General features: G+C 46.1%; 2 protein-coding genes across 5 annotated transcripts in view; one reads left to right on the forward strand and one right to left on the reverse strand.

Moving 5' to 3' along the window:
- LOC126536862 (myosin light chain kinase, smooth muscle-like) overlaps window positions 1-26,689 on the forward strand; it is a 163,626-nt gene that overhangs the window by 93,497 nt on the left and 43,440 nt on the right. The window contains exon 1 of one of the 4 annotated variants that reach the window (XR_007600718.3): window positions 24,703-24,938. The exons of 1 other annotated variant lie outside the window; for it this stretch is intronic. The gene's annotated coding sequence lies outside the window, so the exon portion shown is untranslated. Of the gene's footprint in view, window positions 1-24,702; window positions 24,939-26,689 lie in introns of those variants that run through there. 2 more of the 4 variants (XM_050183884.3, XM_050183885.3) reach the window with 2 other exon arrangements.
- Window positions 189-17,207, reverse strand: LOC126536627 (uncharacterized). The gene is made up of 10 exons (XM_055074115.1): window positions 17,189-17,207; window positions 15,854-15,892; window positions 13,630-14,280; window positions 10,077-10,302; window positions 8,142-8,304; window positions 6,902-7,023; window positions 6,599-6,725; window positions 4,433-4,627; window positions 2,783-2,911; window positions 189-389 (listed from the first exon to the last, which is right to left on the reverse strand). Exons 1-10 carry the CDS (start codon window positions 17,205-17,207, stop codon window positions 189-191), a joined length of 1,872 nt encoding a protein of 623 aa, XP_054930090.1.

The following is a 26,689-nucleotide window of genomic DNA, read 5'->3' on the forward strand; positions in this document are numbered from 1 at the left end:
TTGTCAACCGCTGATTTTAACCTTGCAGGTTCTGTCAGATAAAAGTCGTCTCCTGATAAACGCCATAATGCAGTGAAGATATTTTGGTTCCCGCCGATATGGGAGCCATTATGTAGGATAAAGATGCTCCACATTGGAGAACTCTTTAGAGAACCCCTCACTTTGCAGGCACCGTACGAATAACTCCTTTATTTGGGAGCTACGCATTTCATAGACTTAGTGGAATCGCCTGCGGTGTTATTCTCGATGTCGTTCAGGGCTTTCCTAGCCGAGCGGATGAGAGGGAAGCCGCCGGTGTTGTTGACTTTTTTGGACCAGTCGTCGTACTCGGCGTCGAACAGCGCGAGGCCGAAAGGCAAGGCGCCTTGGTCGGTGTAGGACAGGCACATCTGCAAATTCGGCACAATGGTTCTCAGTATGTGACATGTACAGTCCATGCGCGTAATTATGAGGATTACATATATATATATATATATATATATATATATATATATATATATATATATATATATATATATATATATATATATATATATATATATTAGCATGCTAAGGATAAACTTGAACAGGGACAGCGTTAACGGCGGGACATTGGAGACAACGTTCAAGTTTAGTTAGTTTAGTAGGACACACTCCTGTAATGCCCACCCCTTAAGTCGCAGTTTTACCAGTATGGGCTGTAAATAGAATTCTTCACATTCTTTACGGGTACTGGTTCGGATATGAGACTTTGTGCGCACCTTCCGCAATCAACCCTGTGTGTATCATTTTATTTATCATGGCATTAACCTTGAGTAGCACCTTAACCGTGCAGCCGGGCACGCCTGTACAGTTTCATTAAATAATTTTTCTCTTTCTACACAATCGATACCATCTTTCTCTTCTATTACTCCTCATTCCCTTGCGCTCCCTCCCTTTACTTCCTCTCTCTCCAAGAGGAGCTCTCAGCTTTCTTCATAGATAGATAGATAGATAGATAGATAGATAGATAGATAGATAGATAGATAGATAGATAGATAGATAGATAGATAGATAGATAGATAGATAGATAGATAGATAGACAGACAGACAGACAGACAGACAGACAGACAGACAGACAGACAGACAGACAGACAGACAGACAGACAGACAGACAGACAGACAGACAGACAGACAGACAGATAGATAGATAGATAGATAGATAGACAGATAGACAGATAGATAGATAGATAGATAGATAGATAGATAGATAGATAGATAGATAGATAGATAGATAGATAGATAGATAGATAGATAGATAGATAGATAAATTTTATTTAAGGTGTCGCAGTGATGATGAGTGAAATATTCTGAAACGGCCCGTGCGTGGCACTCCGGAATATCGAAATAAAACAACAACAACAAAGAAACGTGTTGCAGTTTCATTAAATAATTTTTCTCTTTCTACACAATCGATACCATCTTTCTCTTCTATTACTCCTCATTCCCTTGCGCTCCCTCCCTTTACTTCCTCTCTCTCCAAGAGGAGCTCTCAGCTTTCTTCATAGATAGATAGATAGATAGATAGATAGATAGATAGATAGATAGATAGATAGATAGATAGATAGATAGATAGATAGATAGATAGATAGATAGATAGATTTTATTTAAGGTGTCGCAGTGATGATGAGTGAAATATTCTGAAACGGCCCGTGCGTGGCACTCCGGAATATCGAAATAAAACAACAACAATAAAGCAACGTGTTGCAGCGAGCGTCACATGAAATTGTTCGTCATAGAAACCACGCACTAGAAACACGTGACCGCAACACAATATAGGTAAGCGTAACAGTTTTCAGTAACCTCTAGCGGTTGCTTATATATAGTTGCGTAAGAAATGAGTGAGGATTTCTGAGTAGGTTCGTCTCCCCGCGCGGTTTCAAGCTTGGCACACTCTGACCTGAGCAGTTAAGGACCAACCAAACAACGTAGAGAAACTTCTGGAAACCATGAGCGGGGTGCTTCAGTACTGTTGTCGGACCGAGCGGGCCATTACATAACGAGCGCGAGATGTAGTTGGCTGGACAGGCAATGTCATGCTTCCAGATATTTTTTTCATTCATGGGCCCCAACAATTCCAAGGTTCTTAAGTGCACTTGTAACTGAACAATCCCAAAATTATCTCGGTATACGCTATGCTGACGATGAGTTGAGCCACTGTTTCGCCACAATTAAGCTATTGAAACATATACGTGCGGCATCCACACCTGCCGCACGTATATGCAAAAGAAAGCGTCACTTTCAAAATGCAAAATGCAAGACAACCAATCGAAAATTCGTTCAAGGACTTCGGGGAGTGCCGTGCCGAAACACAGGCAATCGATGCCACAGCGTGACAAGCAAGGACGGATGGGATATTTGCTTGCACGAAACTAACTTAACTCAACCTAACCCCACCCCTCATAACCCAAGCCGTGGGTCACGCGTGTGCGAAAGTCGTACTTCTGAAGCAGGCTGCACTGCACCGACTCACCGACTCAGCATAACGACGGAGCACAGCATCTCGCGTCACAAAATTGTGCGCAGCAATGTGGGCTACTTTCTGTTCCTGTGAGCTGGCCGTGAGGTTTGTCCGAAGAAGTGTTATTTGCGCTTTGGCGGTAGCTGCAGCTCGTGGGCAGCACTGCACCGAAGTACCACTCCGAAAACTTGCTGTTTTGTCGTTGTCAAATCGTTGGCTCCAAGCTGAGATTTTCTTTGTTCGGTCACTTTTGACTACAAAGGGAGAAATAATTTAATTGCGGCAGAGCCCATCATTACTCGCCTTCATGTATATCGTGGCTGCGGAGTCGAAGATGAGAGCGTATCCCTTGACCGGGTCGTAGGAGACCATCACAAAACGCTTCTCGTCGAAGAACGTGTGGTTTGGCCCGTACGATGGATGTTCTGTGATCTGGCAAATTGCCGTGCGTAAAATGACAAAGAAAGGGGAAAGGCGTGTGTAAAAGGTTAGTGGGTAGCCAGATGATACAAATCCGTAACAGATATCGTATGTACATTAGTAGCTTTGTGGAAATAGGGGCTAAACGCACGCTTTGACCCTATTATTTCTTTGCACAGATCGCTAGGTGAGTAGCATTTTAGAGCAGTTTAAAGTATGGCGAGAAACTGGCCCACTTACGCTAGAATTGTTTGTAAGAGAAAATTTCAGCCAATCCTAATGCTGATGATATCAGCGAAATTGCTCGACCAATAGCAAAAAGCATTTACGTACCACAAGCTTTTTAAATTCGGATTCTACTTTGTAGACTTCAGTATAAAGTAAATTTAAGATAACGGACAGGGACCAACGTTTCGAACATTCTTTTTCCGGGAAGTTTGCAATATCATCATGAGATATCGCATATATGGGAAGAACGAAGTGAGACCATAAAATAAAATGTACATACTTTATTTTTTGAAGCACCTATAAAATAAACAATATATAATGTCGACAGATTCATAAATCATAATTATGAGAAAAATAATAAAAGTTATACTTTTTTTTTGCGGGGGAAGCGAGTGTGATGAAATATCAGAGATTTAGAAGGAGACGAACTTTGTTAGCGGCAAGTATAGGACTGCCTTTGTTATGACATGCCGGCATCTGCTTCGCGCGAGTTAACCATGACAGCGGATAAAGGTGTTACATTTAAGCTGTTATAAGCATTTAACTGTTATAAGCCGATTGCACATCACTAAGCAATTCCAAGGTTTAGGCCTAACGAGGCCAGCAGGAGAAAAACATATTCGTAGACCGGACTCGATCAATCCATACCGATTGACGATTTGACACGATCAAATCCATACCGGATACAGTTTCCTGCTAAATCTTACTAGGCGGAACACTGGCTCGTCTGTAGCAGCTGCAAGCATGGTGGTTTTGCCAACAAGGGAATGATGGTTAGTACATGGGTTTGCCTAAATTTCGTCCTTCTGGCTACCAATGGTTGCGACTTTGCAGACTGATCATTTCCAACGAAATGTTGCGTTATAAGTTCAGCAGTTTGCACTGAACGTGCAGCAGCCAGCATTGAGCCTTTTTGCCTTGTGCGTCTAGAAAAAAATAGGCTTGCTTTAAAGTTAAGGTCCATAAAGCCATATAAAGTGTACTAAATTAGGCCACAAGGACGTCTGACGCCACAAGTACAGGGAAGAGACAACGTCATGCACTGATGATCATTCCCTTGATACCTGAGCGAGAGTTCTATTTGATAATTTACACAGAAAGCTTTTATGACCACCCAACCCACAAACACACCCACGCCCAGCGAGCATCCAGGTCAACCACGCCAAACACTTTCATAATAAGATGTCCAACGCTAGTACAATACGTATGAGATAATGCAGCTTGGAAGTGTAATCGAGAGCTTAAGTGAAGCTATATTGCGTTTTCAAAACACGAAACTCCGCATCAGCTTCTCAATATACTCACGTAAGTAAAGCTCTGCAGCTCGTACAGATATTCCTCGCTCATGTACGGCTTACATCTGACCCCGATCATGTAGGCACTCTTGTTTTGGCCGCCAACCTTGGATCTGTACCAGCGCCCGGCTAGGGACATGGATATCAGCGTCTTCGTGCTTGCCAGGGTTTCCTTGTTGTTGCCCATATACATCAACGTGTAGTTCTGCGACAAAAGAAATAAAGGAAATGGGGGAGGAGAGATCGGTTGCATAGATTTAGGCGAGTGTTTTTACGAGCTATCAGATGAGGAGGAAGCAACACTCTTTCCGCTAACGAAGGCCTAGTGTGATTTTGAGCAGATTTCTAAATTATCTCGCAGTTGAACCTAGGCCTCTCAGAAACTTGTAGCAAATGTATTCACTAGTCTCATCTTGACGCACGTTAAAGAACACCAGTGGTCTAAATAATGCAGAGACCCCCTCACTTTATCGCCTGCTTGTTGCTTTGGGGCATAGAACCGTGTAATTATACTTTCAAACATCTCGTCGCAACACTGCTGAGCCTGGGCCCGGATTCACAAAAAAGCTCTTACGCTAGAATTGCTTAGCGAATTCCGGCCAATCCTGGTGCCGGACATACCATTATCGAAGGCGGCCTGCCGATAGCAAATAGCACTTAGGAAAGAAAAATTTTGTGAATTCAGTCCCCTGACACGTGCTTCGAATGCATCACGGTAATTACCTATACCCCAGTGCGGCTACTCCACCGGGTTTAACTTAGCGCCTAGACTGTTTTTCACAATTCGTCTTCCCGTTCTGTACGCTCGCTGTCGTCAGCCTGCCGCGGAAAGCACATCAACGCAACATAGGTCACTGTTTTCGCTGCCCATGCCATCAAGTATCTTGCATGCCGTGAACGATGGGGAACGTTCAGGGGAGCTGTTTTTATTGTCTTTCTGACATGCTTCTTTTTCCCGAGTACTTTCTGTGGTGGATGTCTCGCGCCACGCATAACTGCGCCTACCATGCGGAAAATAGACGAAAGTAGGTCTGCACAATGTCGAGCATCAAGGAAGCCATTCCTAGGGACGGTGAGAAACAGTTCAAGACATAGGAAAAAAATTACTGTTTGCTAAGCGTAGTTTCGTTTTTTTCGTCACAACCTTCCTTCATTACTTACTTACTCCGTTGGGGATAAGAAATTCGTATTAAACAACCCATCAAAATATGTTTATTAGGATTTGTTGTAGGCGAGTTTAGGTATATTGAGTTATCTCTTGTATCGAACTATTTATAGCGCTCAACTTTGTTTGCTGTAACACAGATTGACTGTAATTCACTCGATTCAGCGATGTGTCAGATCATACACTGTTTCGCGACAATCGCTACTCGAAGAGTCCTAAGGAGCTTTGGCGCTAGTAAGCACACAGTACGTCTGGCGTTGTTGTAAAAAGCCTTTGGTATACTCTAAAGCGATATACTCTTGGAATGCAGGCCTCCATGTCTGCAAAAAGCAGGCCTGTCTAATTTTTCTGTGTACAGTGCGGTAGACAACGCAAGGGAACTTGGCTGGCGCTAATACTGGCTGAATTTAGTTCTCTGCACTGTGCAGGTGTGTAGATACGTGCCAGTACCACCAATCATTAGTAATATGCTGCAAAATCGGGCGATGGTATACATGCCAAGGTTGACGACTGGGCGTGTTGGTATAGCATATTAGAGGTTGGACTGCGCAACATTTTGACGTTTTGGCTCTTTTCTGTGTGTTTCTCTACTGTGTGTTTCGTGAAAATGTTGCGCAATTCAACCTCTAAGATGGTATACAGTCGCTAGAGAAAAAAAAAACACAACGCGTGCTTTTCACTTATGTTTTCCCTTTAACAGTGAACCACCGTGTACATTCGCGAACAGTAATGTGAGTGCCACAGATGTCACGAATTTTATCTTACGCAGCCTAGGTCAATCCGGTTTAATTTTTTTCTCATGCTACCTTCTCTAACCTGTTGCTCCCGAGGGTAAGTATTCGTTAACATACGGCACTCCGTGCAAGTTTGCTAAATACCTCATCTAACAACTTCGAGTTGCTTTATCTCGCGCGTTGTTGCGGGCGTAAGCAAAGTGCACGATCCACGGATGTGTTCAGTAAAGCTCGCATTGCAGTGCAGCTCGTACCCACCAACCGGCAATCTACTCACCAGGCTAGGATGGTATTGCGTGAGGGAACCCTTCCAGTACGTGGAGCCCTGTATGACGCAATCCTCTCGCGCGTCATCTCGTCCGCTGAAGTGAGTGCGCAGTATTAGCACGTCCACAGGTTTTTCTCTGGAAGTAACGCAAATTACGGCAATCAGGGTGCTTCTTGAGCTTTGGCACACCAAGAGACTTATGCTATTTGTATCGTCGTCTCCCATACAGGTGCTTTTTGCCCCGCAGCTTGTCAGCACCAACTTCATTATTCAGCTCGAAAGTCTCAACTTTCTGTTTCAGACAGATCATACCCCATTCGACTTTTGAAGGCCTCGTAGATGCTGTCGTATTTCTTGAACAGTGCAATACCAAGAACCACGTAGGCTTTCAGTCCGCTCCACATCGGTATTAAAGTTCGAAGTTGCTTGTAGTCCTGGAAAATCACAGTATTTGAAACATGTGTGCATGATCACAGAGAAAACTGACTGAAAGTAGTTCCGCAAAGCCCGAACGCCATATCACAAGAAAAAAACTTAGAATAAGGGTAAACAAGAAAGACAGCTTCGCAAGTGTAGAAAAATTTATCTTTGTGTGGGGGATCGAACTCGAGACCAACATCTATTCGCGACGTTCGCGATACCATCTGAGCTAACCAGGAGGCTAGCAGATCGCAGTGCGAGGGTGAATTAATTGAGAACTCGACGCACAGGGACACTGAATAAAGCAAATCAATTCTGCGAAAGCCCGCAAGGCGGAGGAAGGTTCATGAAAAGAAAAATTGTCGCCCACACGAATGTAGTACCAAGCTTTCGTCTTGAGAAACCCATATTGGGCTTCCTTTGTAGCTTCGGGCTACAATCCGGTGGATGACAATATTACTTTTCATGAACCTTTCTTCACCTTGCGGGCTTTCGCAGAATTCATTTGCCAAAGATTTCAACAACTTGATCACTTTTATTTTTGACCATGGACACTATGCTCACACCAAAAAGAAAGAATAAAATATTATTAGGATTAAAACAATTTGTATAGTAATTAAGTAATTCGTTATTAGTTTACTGAGTTATTGATAACAGAAACTTCGCTTCAGCGTGTCAAAAACTTCAATATGGTTTTGGCGTTAGATTTCTCACGCTTAAACCATAATTTTGAAGTATCAAATTCAAAATTATGATTTATGATTGCAATTTGAATATAAAAAGATATGTTGAGATTCGCGGGGCTAAGCGCTGTCAAGATTAAATAACTAACAAGTCAAGCAGCTCTAAGATATCACAAGGTCTTCCCTTTAACTCGTTTTACTGCAGTTTTTGAGACAAAGTTTACCAAGAGAGCTTGCAGGAACCACTAGCTGCAAACCACTTCAACGGCTATCTGTTGAGCGGATTCTTCTTCAGAAAGTGAATGTTCGCTTCATGAATGTAATTTCCAAGGATCTTACCAAAGAGGTGTCATGAACGCTGGTAAACGCGTCTCGCAGATGTGTCTCAGGTGTTTGTACCAACGAGGAATACCTATATCGCAGAGGTCATACCCAGTGACATTGCGTACCTTGAGCAAGTCGAAGACCAGCTTCACTTGGTCGTCTGTCGTCGTTTCGTCAGGAATGAAATCGAGAACGCCCAGGTCGTACACCTTGTTGGCCCACAAGTACGGTAGGTGGTGTCTCTCGGCTGTGTTAGACAAGAACTCGGCCTTCGCCATTTCCACGTACCTGAATGAAAAAAAAAAGAGGTGGCGACGTGGTCGAAGAAATCAGACCTTTTGTTGCCACCTCTACTTCAGCATTCGAGGAACGATTAAGAAATAATTGTGAAAAGAAAGCAAGAACGGAAGACCACACACACCTAAATCAACGACAAGTGAGATTAGTCGGTCACAAGTGAAAGGTACCGACGCCGGATTCATGTTCGAATAACATTGGGGAAAATCGAGGCTGTTCCCTCCATTGATAACCTTTCGCGGTGTTTCGACGTTTGCGCGACGGGACGTCCAACGCGACACCCGTTACTGGAGTGACAGGCATCCTGTGCACTGGCTTAATCAACCGATGAGCAATGAAACAGTTACTGTTAAGTATAGACCGCAGCCCTACCTTACCGGATGGTAGCTTCACTCAAAGATATAGAATGATAAGCGGGATAAATTCGCACTGTATGCTCGATATAGTGCTTTCTGTTAACATAAACGCTCAGAAAACAACCGCCTGTGCCGCACCGTGTAAGGTACATCCATATGCAATATAGTGCCTGGACGTTTTTAGGGTGCCACATACAACTGATGCGTACATGTCCTGTCTTTATAACCATATGGCCTCTTGTCGGTGACTTTGCCAGAAATGAAATGATCTTACAATCTTCGATGCTTGAAACGGATACTGCCGAAGCTGCAACAGTAGAACAGTTGCACGTGTGCCCTTGGCGTTCCGATGTACTGACATGCAGTCGCCGCGGTAAGTGCTCAGCAAGCACGCTAATAAAGGCTAGAAATACTGAGATTCCACGGGCCAAAACAGCTATCTGAACATTAGGCACGCCATAGTGGGAGACTTTGGATTATATTTGACCACCTAAGGGTATTTACCGTGCCGCTAAATCCAAGTAAGCGAGCGTTTTTGCATATCGCTCACATGCAATGGTGGCCGCCGCGATGGGGATCAAACCGGCGACCTCGTGCTCACAGCGCAGCACCATAGTCACTGGGCTACAACGGAGGGTCCTATTGAGAGCTGATAATTTATCGGTTCCCGCAGAACAGAGTTAAATTCCGGCACGCGCTGCCTTAACCTGCAAATGAGTGTTACATGCGGCGCGCGCATAACACTGTGCAGTGCTAAGTGCCAGGCAGCGTGGTTCTTCGTGGTCACGTGGGTACCCGAGGTGCCAGGCGTCAGCGCTTTATGGGAATAGTCCAATTACACCTCGGATGGTGCGCCTTCGGTTACATCCTACGGAATTTTAATGGCGTTGTCTGTTGAAACAAGCAAGCAAGCAAGCAAGCAAGCAAGCAAGCAAGCAAGCAAAGCAAAGCAAAGCAAAGCAAAGCAAAGCAAAGCAAAGCAAAGCAAAGCAAAGGAAAGGAAAGGAAAGCAAAGCAAAGGAAAGCGAACACCGAAGAGAAAAAGACAAAGCAAGAGAAAAAGAACACCACCGAATAAAAGAGAACAAAACAACACATTGGAAATAAATAAATAAATAAATAAATAAATAAATCAAAACCACCACACATGGGGATCTGATAGACAGATAGAAAGAGAGAAGGAAGGAGCTAGAGATGCGCTGTTGCAGTGCTCCATAGCTTTTAACAAAACGGCGAGTGGGCAAGTAAGAGTAACCGCTAAATTATCTCTCGACGTAGTTATTCAGATGTGCATTTTATGAGGAGAGTGGGATGACGCGTGGTTTCGGCACTTGGGCGATACGATTCGCTATATTGCGGTATACCATCACGAACAATCGCGTCGGCAACAGCAAAGAGCACGCTCACTTTGCGGCGACCCCCATGCCGAAGCGGGTCCGCTTGTACTTCCTGGCGTGGTTGAGAAAGCGGCGCAGTGGCATCAGTGAGCCGTCGTCCACACTGGCGAGCACGTAGCCGGGGTACTTGTACAGCGAGTCGAAGAACACGGCGTCGCACAGGCCGTCCGTAGGGAACACCATCGCGTCGCGACTGCCGTTGCCGTACGCGCACACGAGCGGCCTCTTACCCAGCTCTGGGCGCAGGTGGCGGGTGACCAAAAGCAAGCAGGCGCGTTAACGCTGGAGTCTACCTGCCGTCTTTCATCTGTGCTAACGATCGCGTCCACTTTTATCGCATCCTTGCATACAATTCCGTCATGAAATCGACACGAAATCACAACCTTTTCAGGGGCTGGGTGCGCGATTGCGAACGCCACAATAGTGCATCGAAAGCAAGAGCTAGTGTAAAAATAACCATATTTGAAAGCTATCGCATACGTATAGAAACAAGGGCCTGATTGGGCCTGTGCGGCTTTGCTATATCTCTGAGATGTTTTAGTAAAACGAGTTGGAGTGTGGACGTCTTGAAGTTTGCTGTCGGTATCAGTATGCCATCATGTAGCGGGTTCATTTTTTCCCCATCGTTTTTCATAGTGCTTTTACGTATACGCAGCAATTTTTTCAAGTGGCTGGATGGGTGCTTTCCAAGTATGGCTATACATGGAGCAGTTACGTTCTCGTATCTAACGTTCCTGGAGAAGGTTCTCGCATGGAGTCCACATTTAGTAAACTTGTCAAAATTCAGTCAATAATGAAAAATACTTGATTCGTTCTGCCGAAAAGCGCTGTTAAAGATTCTGAAAATGCGAGAATTGTGAGTGTGGCGAAACTGATTTTTCATTCGACAGAAATAACTGGTGCCTGTCGGGAGCAAATGAGCATATAGAGGGTTAGGTGAGGGGGTTTGGGTGTGGTGGAGTGTTGAGTGAGTAGGACTACGTTCATTATATTTAGCGCAGAAAGACAAGTTGGGCCGAGCTGTGTTTCCTAATCTTTGGCAAGAGTGGTGAGTTGGAAATAATTTCAGTTTGCGGTACTGATTCATTTTGTCTCTGCATACACAGCGTAAACTAAGTTTCGCGCCTGTTTTACAATGATTTTTTAATCTCACCAGCCCATCTACCTTTCTGCCTCCCTCCACCGTGTTTCCTTCTACTTGGCACCCATTCTAGACCCGTGTTCACAAAGCGTTCTTTCGTAAGTGCTCTTTGCTACTGGTTGACCACCTTCGCTAAAGATCATCATCATCATCATCATGGCTACGCCAACTGCAGGGCAAAGGCCTCTCCCATAATTCTCCAACTACCCCGGTCATGTACTAATTGTGGCGATGTTGTCCCTGCAAACTTCTTAATCTCATCCACCCACCTAACTTTCTGCCGCCCCCTGCTACGCTTCCCTTCCCTTGGAATCCAGTCCGTAACTCTTAATGACCATCTGTTATCTTTCCTCCTCATTACATGTCCTGCCCATGCCCATTTCTTTTCCTTGATTTCAACTAAAATGCCATTAACTCGCGTTTGTTCCCTCACCCAATCTGCTCTTTTCTTATCCCTTAACGTTACACCCACTATTCTTCTTTCCATAGCTCGTTGCGTCGTCCTCAATTTAAGTAGAACCCTTTTCGTGAGCCTTCAGGTTTCTTGTAGTACTGGTAAGACACAGCTGTTATGCATTTTTCTCTACACTTTCGCGAAAGATAGTGTTACGCTATAGCGACAGCAAGTACGGAAGAGGAGGAGGAGGAGAAAGTGCGTTTGTCTGAAGCGGCTTGGTGCCGATGTGGCAGCTCTTTTCCATTTTGTTGCCATAGCAATTATATGGCCATTCTAAGCGCATTTCCGTCGTCGGCGTCGGCATCGCCTTCGCCGTGATGTCCCTGAAAAAGTGCAAGTGCGATAACATCGCTGCCGCATGCCTTAAGTTGCGGGTCCGATTGAAGGCGTGCGAGGATGAGCCGAGAAGCATGGTGGCTCGATCTCGCGCGCGGAAGGCAGCTTGGAAGGCATGTGCGGTGAGTACAGAGTCTAAACGCGCCGAGGGCTGATGGCTTCGTGTGCGCTGTCCTCACGCCACTTAGTTCGCGTTGAGGCGAGAGGCAGCACTAAGGTCACTTCGCTCGCTGCTGCTGCCGCTCTTCCTCACGCCAGTGTTTCAACAGCGAGTGTCTGCGTTCAACGAGTGAGACGTGTTCATGTTTGCCTAAGCGTGCGTGACGCCATGCCTGTTAACTTAGTAAGCGAATGTTTACAAGTTTATATGTGCGGTAAGACTACCACTCTTACTTCGTATAGCTGTCTAATAATTTGCTATCCTAATCGATGCTTCGCCTTTCGGTCGAAACTGCGACATTTTTCTCGTAAACTCATCTTAAGTAAACGCATCCCCCTCTTAATAGTTTTGGTGGAGGTGCGGGGTATAGGGGCGTGTAGCTGAAGACTGGTGAGCCCCATCGTAACAGTATATCCAGTACCAGTATTGGCTAGAACTTTCTCTTAAGAGGAAGCTTTAGCTCGGGCCCAACTCCGACGCGGCCTACTCAAATACATGTAAAACGCAGAAAAACGTTTTTCAGACATAACCTCTGGACCCATTTTAATGAAATTTGTTGCATTTGAGAGAGAAAGTTAAATTGCAGTGACTGTTGGAAGCGGAACTTCAATTTAGGGCTTGAATTTGTTTAAAAGATTTTCAAATATTCGACCGTATGAAAAAAATAGAAGCACGAAGTTTACAAATTCATAGCTCTGCATCAAGAACGGATATCGCGATTCTGTAAACGGCATCCATTAGATCATTCAAAGCGGACAAATTCTATATGCCATTTTACATCTTACGTGAATTTGTTACGTTGTTCACAAGGGTTGTGCATAATCTGTATTTCCATATTGTTAAATTTTTTTATATTCGTGTGTAACATATCAATTTTGTCCGCTTTAGATGTACTCTCAGATGAAATTCACAGAATTGTATTATCATTTTTTGTTGTTGAGTTACTGAGTTGTAAACTTCATAGTTTTGATTTCTGAAAATTTTAAATAAAAAATTGCCATCCTAACCGAAAAATTTGAAGCCAACAGTCCCTAGACTTTAAGTTTCTCTTTTGAATGCAACAAACCTCGTCAAATTTGTGCAGTGGTTGCCGAGAAAAACGAATTCTCCTTTTACATGTATTTAGATAGGAGCACCCGAGCTAAAGCTTCCTTTTAAGAATAGTGCAAGATTTATTTGTGACTACGGGCCTTGTTTTCTGTAACATACCACTAACTGTTTTTCACATTGCCTACGAAGAACTGATAACCCTGTTGGGTGCGAAATACGTACATGCATTTAGACTAGGAGGTTTCTTCATTAGCATGGGAGAGGAGAGTAACGCACAGCCAGGAGGCTACTAGATGTCCGCCTTATCACTGCAATTATTTGTCTTTACAGTTAATATTATATTAATTACATTGGGCTTCTCACCATCATGGAATTGCTTAAGCTGGGTATCAAAGCTAAATGGATATAAAGGTACCAACCGGGTGGCAATCCTTGAGCCGTCGTCTTCTTCCTAGCTTTCGCAAGTTTCTTTGTGGTAGTGATGGTGAGCTTAGCGATAGGCATTTTGCTGGCCCTACTCGTCTTTGTTTCCTTAACGGGTTTCTTGGTCAGCCTTGCAGGCGGCGAGGTCACATTGATTGTGGCCTTGGATGACGTTGTCGTTGCGGTGCTGAGCTTGGCGATAGCCTTTTTGGTAGCAGTACTCGCCTTTGTTTTCTTAGCAGGTTTCCTGGTCAGCCTGGCGGTCGGCGAGGTCACGTTGACTGCTGCCTCAGTGAGGGATGGCGTTGTCGTTGCGGTGGTGAGTTTGGAGATAGCCTTTTTGGTAGCACTACTCGCCTTTGTTTTCTTAGTGGCTTTCTTGGTCAACCCTGGAGTCGGCGAGGTCGAGTCGACTACTGTCTCAATGGGTGGCGTGGTTGCTTCCGCGGGTTCCTTGTCGGTATCTGCGGTGGAAGACGCGGACGATGGCCTGGTGACAGTTTTGTTGCCTTTCCTTGCAGGGTTAGTCGAGACGCCGGTGCGACCGGTATCTTTGTCGGGAGTGGCTTGCCGACGTCGGAAGACGTATTTTCTCTCGACAGCGGTCTCAGTCTTCTCGGTGGCACCTTCGCGACTTGCCTTCTCCCCTGGAGAGCGTGGAAGAGTCAATGAGCGCGTGCCTACAGCTCTTGTGAGAATAAACAAAACCTCTGCACACGTGACCGTAGCTGAAGGCAGTACTTCTAGACGTCCTCATGTTGCTGCTGCGCTGCTCTCTATTGAGTTGTTTGTTGGCATTTAACATTATGCCAAATTCACTACAGCCGGCGATAGTGTCTCTCTATCACTATAAGAACGTTGTGGCCAAATTTTCGATTATGCTCTGCATCCCTTATTACTAAGAGAGGCATAGATATTCTTTCTCGCGAGTCAAGTGTATTCGGAGTGTGACTGGTATTTGTTACCATTTTGATGTCAACATCACTTTAACAACGCATTTTTGCCTCGCAGATTCGACTCGTTTTGCAGAGCATGAACGAAAATACTTTTCATAAATTCTATAAAGAGATCCGCGATTTCACATGTACACGCAAGAGCGCGTTCGAGATGTTAAAATAGTGAACTGATTTGATTTGACCGACACCCTCCAAGCGATACTCGGTGACACTGTGCACGCGTCGGTGAAAGTATTGCGAGGAATGCACAAAGTTACAAATGCCAGTGCACGTAAAACGGCCGCGTTCTATTATTAATAGCCTTACCTCGGCTAGTGATGATGATGAGAAGGAGCACGCCGACGGTTAAAACAAATATTGCTATGGCAGACAGGGTGAGATACCTGGTTCGTTGGGCTTGCGCATCGGTCTCGTATCTGCAACGACAATACGCGCTGGTAACTTTGCAGCGTGCACAGGTAATATAGTGTTGGAGGCAGTTTGATGGCGATTCACGTGCCATGCAGAATTTCTGTATGCTTGCTGCGAAAGTGAACACTTACTCGAGCGTGGTTTTTTCTAAGCAAAAAAAAAAAAGAAATTGAAAAAAAATTCATACCCGAGACAATGGAAAAACTGTGGAATTATCAATTCTATGAACATATTGGCGAAAACAGTGAAGGCGGACGCGGATCAGGCACAATAATTCTAGGCGAACGCTTCCATTTCTCATCCATGTCATTTTCACGTCACGTCACGTGACTGCTAAGTAGATGTCAGTGGTTTTTCAATGTCTTGATCGTTACAGACCTCTGGATATACGCAGACATATTAAGGGAATGTGCTTCGTTTTTTTTTTCAGACAAAAATACCGATTCAAAAATTTCTACGGTAAGAAATTACTTGACATCAAGAAATACCCTTTTATACAAAGAGTCGCTAACCTGTATGTTGCGCCTAGCAAAGAAAAAAAAATGCCAGCTGTTAGCCTTCCCTGATACGACCTGATGCGTAAAGTTCCCATGTTCATACGGGGACAAAACATATTTAAAGTAAAACGATTATGTAACAGAGAAGCTTCATGTATCGCAGAAGTTATTGACCTTTTAAGTACAAGTGACATGACCAAGCTGCGAAAACCATTTGAAAATACTTTTATATATTATGCGAGGACACAGTGAAGCGAAACATTTCGTTTGGTGTTGGGATGAGATAGGCATCTCATGATTTCACAGCTGACGGTTATGGTGCTTACGAGCCATGAGTTTGGAGAAAACTCACGCACCTCTGAAATCAGTGGTCTCGGTGATCTCGGTGGTCTCATCTAATGGAAAATAAAACATGCACAAGCGTAAGTGCGCAATCAGGACAAATTTAACGGCTTGTAATAAGGCTCTGCAACATACAAAACTACGTGGCAGTATTGCGAGCTTGGCGTTATATGGTAAACCTAATTGGAATCAAATAGGGAAGCAAAAAAAAGGTAATAAAAGGGCACGAATAATGCGTCAGTAACTTTTTAAACCGTCATTGGGAATGTTTCGTGTTTTCAGCCACGGCAAGGAATGCACGTACATACATGCCTTCAAACTTGGTTGTCGTGCAAAAGCTACATACCACTAATAACGTCGTGGGGGCAGTCATGATTGCGAGCTCGGCTCTTTACAGACATGACGAAACGAAACAAAGGTGAAGGAGACACAAACGCTGCCCTATCCTAGTATAAAATCTTGTTCGAATCGGTACGATTGCATCGAGAACTGCAACGATGGTAATGAGCGCGTACACGAAGGCGAGGAAGGCGATGCAGCAGGAGGCGATGGGACTGCACGTATCCCGTCGCCTTGTTCGCTTTTGCCGTTACGTCCTTAAGCGTAACGTTTAGCGTTTTTCCTGCCTCTTCCTTCTTTGCCTGCCTCTTCCTTCTTAGCATAGTGGATAGTTTAAAGGGAAGCAAAAGGTCACTTTCACTAGCGGCTTATGTAGTACTAAAGAATGAGATAAGCAATGCCGGTGTGATGCACTTAAGATGAGTCGGAAGTCTCTTAGGTCAGAAATCTGTTAGTGGCTGCAGAAATTTGGGGTTCGCTATAAGTTCGTGTAGCTTTGTTAAATTAGCTAATGCCTGCCAAACGAAATGGCAATAGAGGATTCAAGAAAAGAACTTTCAACCCACCCATGATGGCGTTTTCTATAGGTGTCTTCTTCTTCCTCTCTTATGACTCCAAATACGAAAAGAGCAATTTAAGTAACTTAGAGCTGCCATTGTCTGTTATGAGCAGGCAAATGAGAATAATACAGCTCAGTGTTTTACATCATTGTGGCGTCTAATCTTCTGAGCGCAACAAATCACATACCATATTTACACGAATCCCAGCAAATTCTGTTACATCTTTTTTCGTACTCGTCAAGACCAGGGTAGCGAAGAAAATAATCAAATGTTCTGCACAGGAAGTGCGTTATTCTAATAAATTTAATCTTGAACGCAGCAGAGTCGCTTCGAGAGTGATAAAAATATTCCATAACATGACGCCCCCAACCGGGCCAATCTCCCATCGTGGGTATGTGCCAACACCTTAAGGCGATCATGAAGACGACGACGACGACGACTTACACTCACCTGCTGCCGCCCGATTCATGGCCGATCCCTCGTAAGGGGTTGAGCCGTATCCACAGGCACCAAATGAAACAAAGCCTTGCTCTTGTGGTGCCACTAAGAGTAATGCACTTTCTCCAAACCGCTCAATTATTGGCTGATCCCCCACGGTGAGTATGTGACGACGACGACGACGACGACGACGACAATACAGCAACAGCGAAAACAAGCAGAAGGAGAAGAATAATAACAACAGCAATCTAGTTTTGCTTTAATTGTAACCATACGGAAAACCACCTGCTTCTTGGCCAATCTCCCATAGTGGATATGCGCCAGTGTTTGGGAAACGAAACGACGACGGCGACGACGACGACGACGACGACGAAGAAGAAGAAGAAGAAGAAGAAGAAGAAGAAGAAGAAGAAGAAGAAGAAGAAGAAGAAGAAGAAGAAGAAGAACGATAGCAACTAACAAAGAGTAATGAACAACCAGCAACAACAGTTTATCAGTGTGGGAATATTCGAAAATTTCGAATGCCATCGAACCTTATTCGAAAAAGATGTATTCGAGAATTTTCGAATATTCGGTAGGATACGATTATATTGCTGGCCGTAAGGGAGAAGGCACAATTCTTTGCGTTTGCTTCTATCTAATCTAGCAACACGCACCCGATCTTGTGCTGAATTTCGTGATCATATTCTGCTGCTGTTGAAACTTAGCGCGTAAAATGCGCTCGGCCACTGGACGGTTAAGCGGTGCGAAAAAGCCAGCCTGTCAATGGCAAGATGCACGGGTTTTTTAATAGCGATAGTGCATTTAGAGCGAAACTAAAGGGAGTGGAGGCGTCTGCGCAAAGGAACATAAGACTGCTAAGACTTTCGTAGTGTACATGTCCAACGAGCCGATCGTCAACAGCGATGCCCGTTCACGTTCCTCACTACGCAAACACGTCAACTCGCCGCCGGACGCCCATGTCGCGCCTCAGCGCAGCATATCGCTCACCGGTTACAACAGTTCAGCGTAAAGCGATGGGCGATACGTTACCGCATTGCGGGCCTGAGTAGGATCCGGGACTTGTAGTGCGGATCTTGCGGGCGATAGGCGTTCGGCGATGGGCATTACCATGATGTCCGCGCGCATCGCGGTGTGCTTATAGTGGGTATAGGCGCATTATACACATGCTTATTTGAAATGATAATCGAAACAACTGTTTTGCTAGCTAGCTAGCTTGCTATCGAGCGAGTCAACGTTTTTCTTGCTGAGTGCGACCACCGCTCAACCAAGAAAACAGGCGAAAGAGTCAATAAAACTATTCGCTTTAAAACTGCGATGCAAGGAAAGCGTGAACAGTCGCTTTCATGCAATTGGAAATAAAATGAATTGTAGGCATTCTGTATCTCTTCGAAAATAATTTAACTGATACGTTTGAACGAAGCCTTGTGTAGCGCAGGTTCCAACAAATCCATTGGATCACTTTATTTTCTACCTTTGCTATCGCCATCATGTCACCTGCAGTGAAGATGTGCACCAAAGGTGAGGTGCCCGGGGAGTTCTCTATGAAGCTATTGTTACGCGGAGTACGTTGGCAAACCACCAGCTTGTACGCCAACTGGTTAACTTCACGCGCATTGTTTGATTATCTTGTACATGTAGCAATCTAAGCTACAACCATGTTATTTGGGTTGCGAAGAGCACTATTATACTGTATTCAGTGAGGGATAGAGCGAGGAGGACCTCGAAGAAACCAACTATGACTAAAATACGTAACATATAAGGGTGTTTTGCGGGTGAAAGAATCACGTAGAAAGAAGTACACTAACGGCGCCAAGAAATCGAGTGAGTAGAGCGTGGTAAAAAAAATATAACGAGTGGCACAAGACCCGAAGCCGCTATCGTACGAGGGGATCAACGGCGATGATGATGGACTGCAAGCGCTGGTGCCAAGAAAGCTCTCTACGAAACACTTATGCGGCGCGACGCTTCGGCGGGCCGCCTTGACCTGTCGGGACCCTGTGTGCGCAGGCCGTTAGAACTCATTCACGGCCCCAGCGCAGATGCGGTGACTACGTGAGCGCGACAGTGATCGTGAGTTGCGTTCGCAGTGCCATGCAGTTTTACGTATAGTCATGTGGAGTCGGAACTGCGCAACCATTTTCTCCTGCCCATGGCAGCAAACTGTATAGATTATTTTTCTGGTCAACTTCACTACCTCCCCTTTATTCCTCTTCCCCCTTTCCACAATGCGCTTCGCAATGTGCAATGAGTGTGATTTAATCTTGCCCTACGTAGGAGATTGCTAATGGTGGAATTTCTACAAAATTTACGCAACTGGAATAATCCTGACGCAGCTGAAGCGATTGAGAGTAGTGAACAGACTTAGGTATACACAGAGATAGAGGGGAAAGTGATGAATGATACACTCGCTTGAGCAAATAAGGTTGAATGATGGCTAAGCGCCTGTGCCTATGTCAGCGTCGTCCCTATCTTTTTAATTTGGGAAGACCGTCTCTCGTGCTGTAAATCCATTGTTTCGACACTGATTGCTCTGTACATCCAGAAGAAGACGGCAGACCTCACGGGATGGCGTAACTGACGCCTTAAGAAAGCAAAAAAAGAAAGAAAAATGAAATCAGTAGCGATTAAGCGGTAAATGCGAGAGAAATGCGTTAACACTACGTTGTGCCTCTTTGAGTTCCCGGATCCATGATTTGGACCGCATTCACGACATTGAAAAGTGTTATTCGGGAGTTCGACACACACCCTATATAACTCTACCACGTGACCGGCTACCCACATTTCACACACCTACATGCACTTTTATAAAATTTGACACTCCTAATGCTAACGCATATAAAAAGAAAAAAAAAAGAGGGGCACGCACCCCGGCGACCTCGAACTGCGGCGCCAGAGCGAGACGCGCGAGGCAGGGTCGAACCACACGCCGCGGCGTGCCTTAGCCCCAGGGCCGACCCACTTGGTGCGGTCTCCTGAACCGCTGCCAAGTGGGTTCTTCGCCTTGGCCGCGGCCGACAGCGTCGCGTCATAAAGGGAAAGGCGCGCGCGCAACGGCAGCGGCATCGGCGACACCCTAAGCCAGCGGGAACCACGCGAAAAGCGGGACGACGGCGGAACGTGAGCGACTTGTTCCTTCGCACCGCGGGAGAGAAGGCCGAACGACGCTGCGGTTGCCAGTCCAGCGCTTCTGTGGCGCACATTCTCCGTCTTTCCTTCCTCCGTGGCTTCTACGCGCGTTGCCCGCGAAGAGCCTCCGGAGTGGCTGTGCGACTGCTGGAGCACACAGGCACGAACGAGTCGGAGGAAGTGCTGGACCGGTGCCTTTGCGACTCGTCTCGTTGCTCGCATAAGCACGAAAGGTCGTTGACTAGTCAGGTTTCTTATATGCCTAAATGTTTTATACTTGAATCCAGCAAGAATCTGTTCCTATTTGCACGCGCAAAACACAAAGTTAAGGGGCCACTTCAAGGAACGCCTTAAACAAGTGCCGCACAAAACAGCGAATAGCGGTTCGCCGACGACCACGGCAAGACCACGGTGGCAATCAAAGCGTTTACATGTAACCGACAAAAGTGGGCCGCATCGGCTTGTCGGCTGAGATCTATCTGTCATGCGCATGTAAACACTAGGTACTTTTTTATTTCATTTAGATGCAGAAGCGTGGGAAAGCAAGCTACGCAAGAGCCGGCTGTCAAAAACACCAGATTCATTGCGCATGAAAAATAAAAAAGGAAAGAAGGAAATTTCTAACTTTCGTTTGCGTGAACCTGGCGTGAGGGCGTCCGACCAGAAGTAGGGCTCAGACAGATCGACGTGACAGCGTTTGCACGCACTTGAATCACAATTAGCAACAGCTCAAAGACAGAGGACGACGGATGAACGACAGGAACACGGTGATGACTATCCGTGAGCCTGTTGTTCGTGCTTTTCTTAATTATGAACCAGTACCAACTATAACTCAGTTTAGCATTCTCCTGAAGGAATTTGCGGCTGTCAGGCCGAGGGCATTGCGACAGTCTGTGGAAAGGCAACATAGTTAGCAATTAAGTTGTGCTGGTTGCGAATGCCGGCCCGACCTGTATACACGTTTACATGCGCTTTGCAAACGTTTCGGGCCGGGTCACCCTTCCATATGCAGCCTGACTCGACGTTCGTTAAGACCCACTACGGTATACTGACGACAAAAGCGACACAATGGCGGCGATGGCTCGGGTTCAAATAGGTTTGGTTTTCTTGACGACGAGTCTTGCAAAAAAGAAAAAGAACATAAACACCACAATAATTGCGAGTGCTAGCCGAAGCGTATTGATACTTGCTGCTGTAAAAGACAAAAAAAAAATTTCGTACTTCCTCCGGAAAAATGACGCAGTGACAGAGGCAGCTTATACTTTTGTGCGTCGTCCCTATACGATAGGATTGGTACGTTAGCGAGGAATGTCACAGAACGTAGCTCTCTCAAAAGCGCTGCCACTAAAGTTCTCTGTTCAACGCCGCAGAAGAGAAGCCAGATGTACCCCAATATCTTTTTCTAGACGTCATTGTAAACGTTCCTATCTTGGTTTAGATTCATCAATGAGACTATATCATGCATGCTGTCAGAGAGTGTTGCGACCGCATCATTTTGAAGCTTGCCAAACCGCTGGCGAACGGCGAAGAGTGACAGTTGGCCTGTGACCACTGAAAGAAACGGATGACTTGTGTGGGCTACGGGAAACACTGCGAAACGTGTAAAGGTGCCAAAGGGCTTAGGTAAACTATTCTCAAATGTATACATATTGTGACACGCCGGCGACATGGCGAGACAGAACGGTCTCGCCATGATACTGCAGGCTTCTCTCCATTATTCCTCTTGTTTGGCCGTGACCCTACGTTACCTTTCGACACCGTTCTGCCTGCTAGTCTGAATTCCACATCCGAGTACGCCCGTGAAGCCATCCTCAAAGCACAAGAAGCCCGCCATATTGCTCGACGTCGACTTGTGAAGTCGCAGGACAATCAGCGGCGCTTATATCACGCCCGTCATCGTGACGTCCATTACACACCGGGCGCTCTGGTTCTCCTTTGGTTGCCGTCGCGACGCGTTGGCCTCTCGGAGAAGCTACTTTCACGCTACTCCGGCCCTTATGGTACGTCCACACTAGCGACAAAAACGCGCGCGACACGCCGCACGCGGCAAGCGCCCGCGCGGCAGACGCGTACGGGCAAGTCCACAGTCGCGTTTTGCGGCACGCGGCAACGGCCCGTGGAGTCCCGCGTTGTCTCGTTCCATTCGATACTTCTCGCGACAACGCGCTCTCCGTTCTGCCCATTTCGTCTTCCATCGGAAGTGTCTGGGTTTTTTGCGCCACTGCCGGCTACGGACGAGGAACTACTGGTGACTGTGAACACTATAATACTTGTTTGTTCTATACTTGTGTGACGCCGACGTGCCAGAAAGCGGACGAGAAAGTTTTGGGTGCGGTACAGGGACACTGAGGGCCAGGCGCAGACTCTGCTTCCCCGCCTTCACCAATTACTCACCTGTCATGCCAAACTGCTGTCCATATTGTGCGAGCGGTTGGCGCGCAGCTCCTTGTCCGACGCTCGATTTATCATAGAGGCACGCATATCCGCGAACGGTTTCCAAAAGCGCCTCCATTGCGAGGCGAATTCTTCGTCGACGCCTCAGTGGTGGTGTGGTAAGGCTAAACAAAAACAGCCCCCTTGACTGGAAATGGCCTCTGAGATTTTACGGCGCGCGTGTCACTGTTCAGTCTCAGAGCCCATAGATTATGATTCTTTGCTTATGCGACAGGTGGCGCCACAACCGCGCGGCTCGTAAAGCGGCTCGCTTCTGATTGGTGGTCGTTTTGCGTCTGCCGCGAAAAATGGGTCTCGCACCCATTCGCGCGTTTGCCGCGCGTTGCTGCCGCTTTTCGTGAATCTTGCCGCGCGCGTCAGCACCGCTCGCCGCGCGCGGCGTGTCGCGCGCGTTTTTGTCGCTAGTCCGTGTCTTGCGTCAAGTAACTGACGTCACGTACGAAATTGCCCCTCTTGAGCCAACCGTGGCTCCGCGTCGCTCCGACGTGGTCCACGTCGCACGTCTTAAGTTGTATCAGTCGCCCGCCTCTTAACCAGCACCGAGCCGGTGCTTCAGCCGCCGGCGGTCATGTGACACGCTGACGACGAAGATGTTTTAATCATCGTCGGAAGAAGACGATGTTCTGGGCTTCGCGCGCTGGCTACCATCTTGTCAGCTGATATAATTATTGTAAATATTCTGTAAATACACGTCTGACTGTTTTTAACCCCGTAACATTTTTTCTAAAGATGCAAGAATCTATAAGAACCTCTACTGAATATTTTACTGGTACTTTTCCACTTGACTTGAACTCGTCAGTTCAGGAGGATCATATTGCACCTCAAAAGTTCATTTAACACGTTAACCTCAATGCTCAACTTCATCGACCATTCGACTTCATTCAACCCAAATATTTAGCTGCTTCTTACACTTTCGCCTCTTGAAAGTTCCTTCTTACACTACGAGTATAAGGTCTGAATCCTTGGCCTCACTCGCAATGCTAGGGGTCGCCTACCTCGCCTGAACATCGCACCACGTTTTGAGGTTGAGGTCAAATCGACGCTGAGGTGGACTTTATGGGGTCTTAACTTCGTTACATTGCTCACCTTTGCCCGGCAAAGCCGAATGTAAGAATACGTTTTGTGAGTTCGAATAAAATTTCGTCCGAGAATCGATAATTTTAGCTTTCTGTTTGCAGTATCAAGTTAACAGACGTAAGTAAAAGGGCATACATTGACAGCTCTGTCAACAAGAGCCGTGTGGGTTGTTGCCTGCTGTATCTGCCTTCTTGAAAGCGTTGCTTCTTATCGCCTAACAATGACCCCGCATAATTGCTTGTCAGAGGTAACTACCATCAAATGCTTAACTTTACGACATCCTACCCCATTTGATTTATACATATCTTCGTCTCACATCAGTATTTCAGAGCGAGTCCAAAGAAAATGTTTTTTTTTTCCCCGAGAGGTTGGATCGGACCACACTGGTGATTGAATTAGAAACAGAGCCTCTCTTTTTCTTCAGATTGTTGTTCCAACTAACCAGCAAAGCGTGCGTGCACGTTAACCTATAGGAAGTGAATTTATTTCGGAACTCTTCGCAACGATGTTTCACACAGTGCGGGTGCAGCTTTAGATCGCGTCAAAGCCATCAGTTATTATGGTCCTAAGGCGGCACTGAGGAAGCTTCCGGATTGTTTGGGTTAGAGAAACAAGCGGCCGCTAGTGGTGTTTGCGGCGAAGAACAACTGCGGGAGTGATGGAGTAGCGCTCCTGGAAAATGTCTGCGCTTCGGATTCTGTTTTTTACGACTCCGCCAGCCTCTTCGTCACCTGGCGTTCAAGAAGGAAACATTCCACGCGTGGAAAACTACGGCCTGCCAGCCCACCGGAACGCAGCACTCCGCTTTAGTAGTTTGGGCGTGGTGCCCTCGAGCGGCGATAAAAAGAAGCTTGGCGGCGTTCGCCGAAGGCGCGGGAGAGGGGGAAGCCCCGAAGAGTGTGTGGTGGACGCGGGTGCCAAGGATTCGTAGCCCGGTGTCCGCCGTCGGTGTCGTCTCCTTCTGTGCGCTTCCGAGGTGTGATCGCCGCTGCCGCACTGGATACGTGCCGCGCTGGCCACAGAGCCCCGCCGGGATTGTCGTTGCCACCGTCGCATCTGCTCAACGTCGTAGTTGCTGCCGTCGCTTGTGTCTGCGTTCAACGTGAGCCTCGCTCGTTTCTCTTCGACGGCAGCGGTTTATTCGCGTCGCGTTGGTGCAGTGAAACATGTGCTACTGAGCTTTGATTGGCATTACGCTCATGACGAGGATAACGTGTGTAACAAGTGGTGTCAGAGGGGGACATGTCGTAAGCACGATTAGCAAAGTTTTCGGAGAACTGGAACCGTGAAAAGAAAATTTAAATGTGATAGATAGATAGATAGATAGATAGATAGATAGATAGATAGATAGATAGATAGATAGATTAGATAGATAGATAGATAGATAGATAGATAGATAGATAGATAGATAGATAGATAGATAGATAGATAGATAGATAGATAGATAGATAGATACATATTTACCCGACCGTGGTAGCCTGGCGGCTAAAGCGTTGCACTGCTGAGCTCGAGGTAGCGGGTTCAATTCGGGCCGTGGCGCACGGTTGCATTCCGATGTGGGCGTAATGCGAGAACGCTTGTGTACCGTACGTTGGGCGTACGGTAAAGAATCGCAAGTGGTTGATATTAAGCTGGATTCTCCCATGATGGCATGCCTCATAATAACGTCGTGGTTATGGCACGTAAAAGTAAAAAAAAAAGAATGTATTTTTTGGATATAAATTTCTCGTGTTTAACGTTCCAGTTAAGCGCTGTGGCTTTAGAAGATGCTGTAGTAGTGAGGTCAGGATAGATTTTGACCGCCCTGGGCTCCTTACGATACGCCTAAACTAAGTACACGAGCGTTCACACATTCCGCCCCCATCGGAATGCGGCCCCCGTGTCTGGACATCGAACCCTTGATTTCATGCTACGCAGTGAAACGTCATAGCCACTGAGTCACCATGAGTAGTTCACATGTCATTGTGGTACAATTTTTTTTTTTGTAAAAGTAAAACATATAGATGCATTTTTCTCTGCGACCATCACATCGCGCCCCTTATATCCAGGCTCGCTGGCGAGGGTATGATAAATATTGGTGCTTTGACGAGTTCAGCGAACCAAGAAATTTTTTGATCACTCTACGATTGGAACCATCAAAACTGTTAGATCGAATTGTGGGGTTTTACGTGCCAAAACCACGATTTATTCATGAGGCATGCCGTAGTGGGGGACTTCAGATTAATTTTGACCACCAGGTGATCTTTAACGTGTCCCCAATGCACGGGACACGGGCGTCCTTGCTTTTCGCCCCCGTCGAAATGTGACCGCCCCGGCGAGGATTTGATCCCACGACCTTGTGCTTAGCAGCGCGACGCCATAGGAGCGAAAATGTGTTTCTTAAGGAAGAACCGCACAACTTGCCTCTTACGTGCGTCGTCGTACCGCGGTTTCTCGCCCTTGTTGACTTCATCACTTCGTCACATCATACCTTGCCCTAAGTGGGAACGTCGAGCACGAGATGTGCTTTTCGCGGGAGGTGTTTCATCGCCGCGCGAAATTGCACCTATTGTGTGTCTCGAATGTCACATCACTCGCGCTTCTTTATTTTTCTTTTTCTCTCTGCATCCATTTTGTCTGTGGAATTGAACGACATAACCCCACCTGTTTCACTTACCACGCATTTATCGGAACGTGAACTGACTTCGTAAATCTGAAGCTGAGTAACAAGGTGCCTTTGGGAACAAACAGTTCCCTTAGTGCACTATGGTGACAGATGTTTCGAATTATATTATTCAGGTGACTTAGTTGTTCTGTTGGTCCAGCTAGACAGATCATCAGCGCTCAAAGAGGAGGTTTAAAAAAAAAATAAAG

This window comes from Dermacentor andersoni, chromosome 4, assembly GCF_023375885.2.
Source record: "Dermacentor andersoni chromosome 4, qqDerAnde1_hic_scaffold, whole genome shotgun sequence".
NCBI classification, from domain to species: Eukaryota; Metazoa; Arthropoda; class Arachnida; order Ixodida; family Ixodidae; genus Dermacentor; species Dermacentor andersoni.

Excerpts from the sequence above, each read along its gene's own strand:
- LOC126536627 (XM_055074115.1), bottom strand. Across the intron at positions 14,281-15,853 it reads CGAGACCACTGATTTCAGAG|GGGAGAAGGCAAGTCGCGAA; the intron begins GTGCGTGAGTTT and ends CACGCTCTCCAG. Across the intron at positions 390-2,782 it reads CAGCCACGATATACATGAAG|ATGTGCCTGTCCTACACCGA; the intron begins GCGAGTAATGAT and ends CCGAATTTGCAG.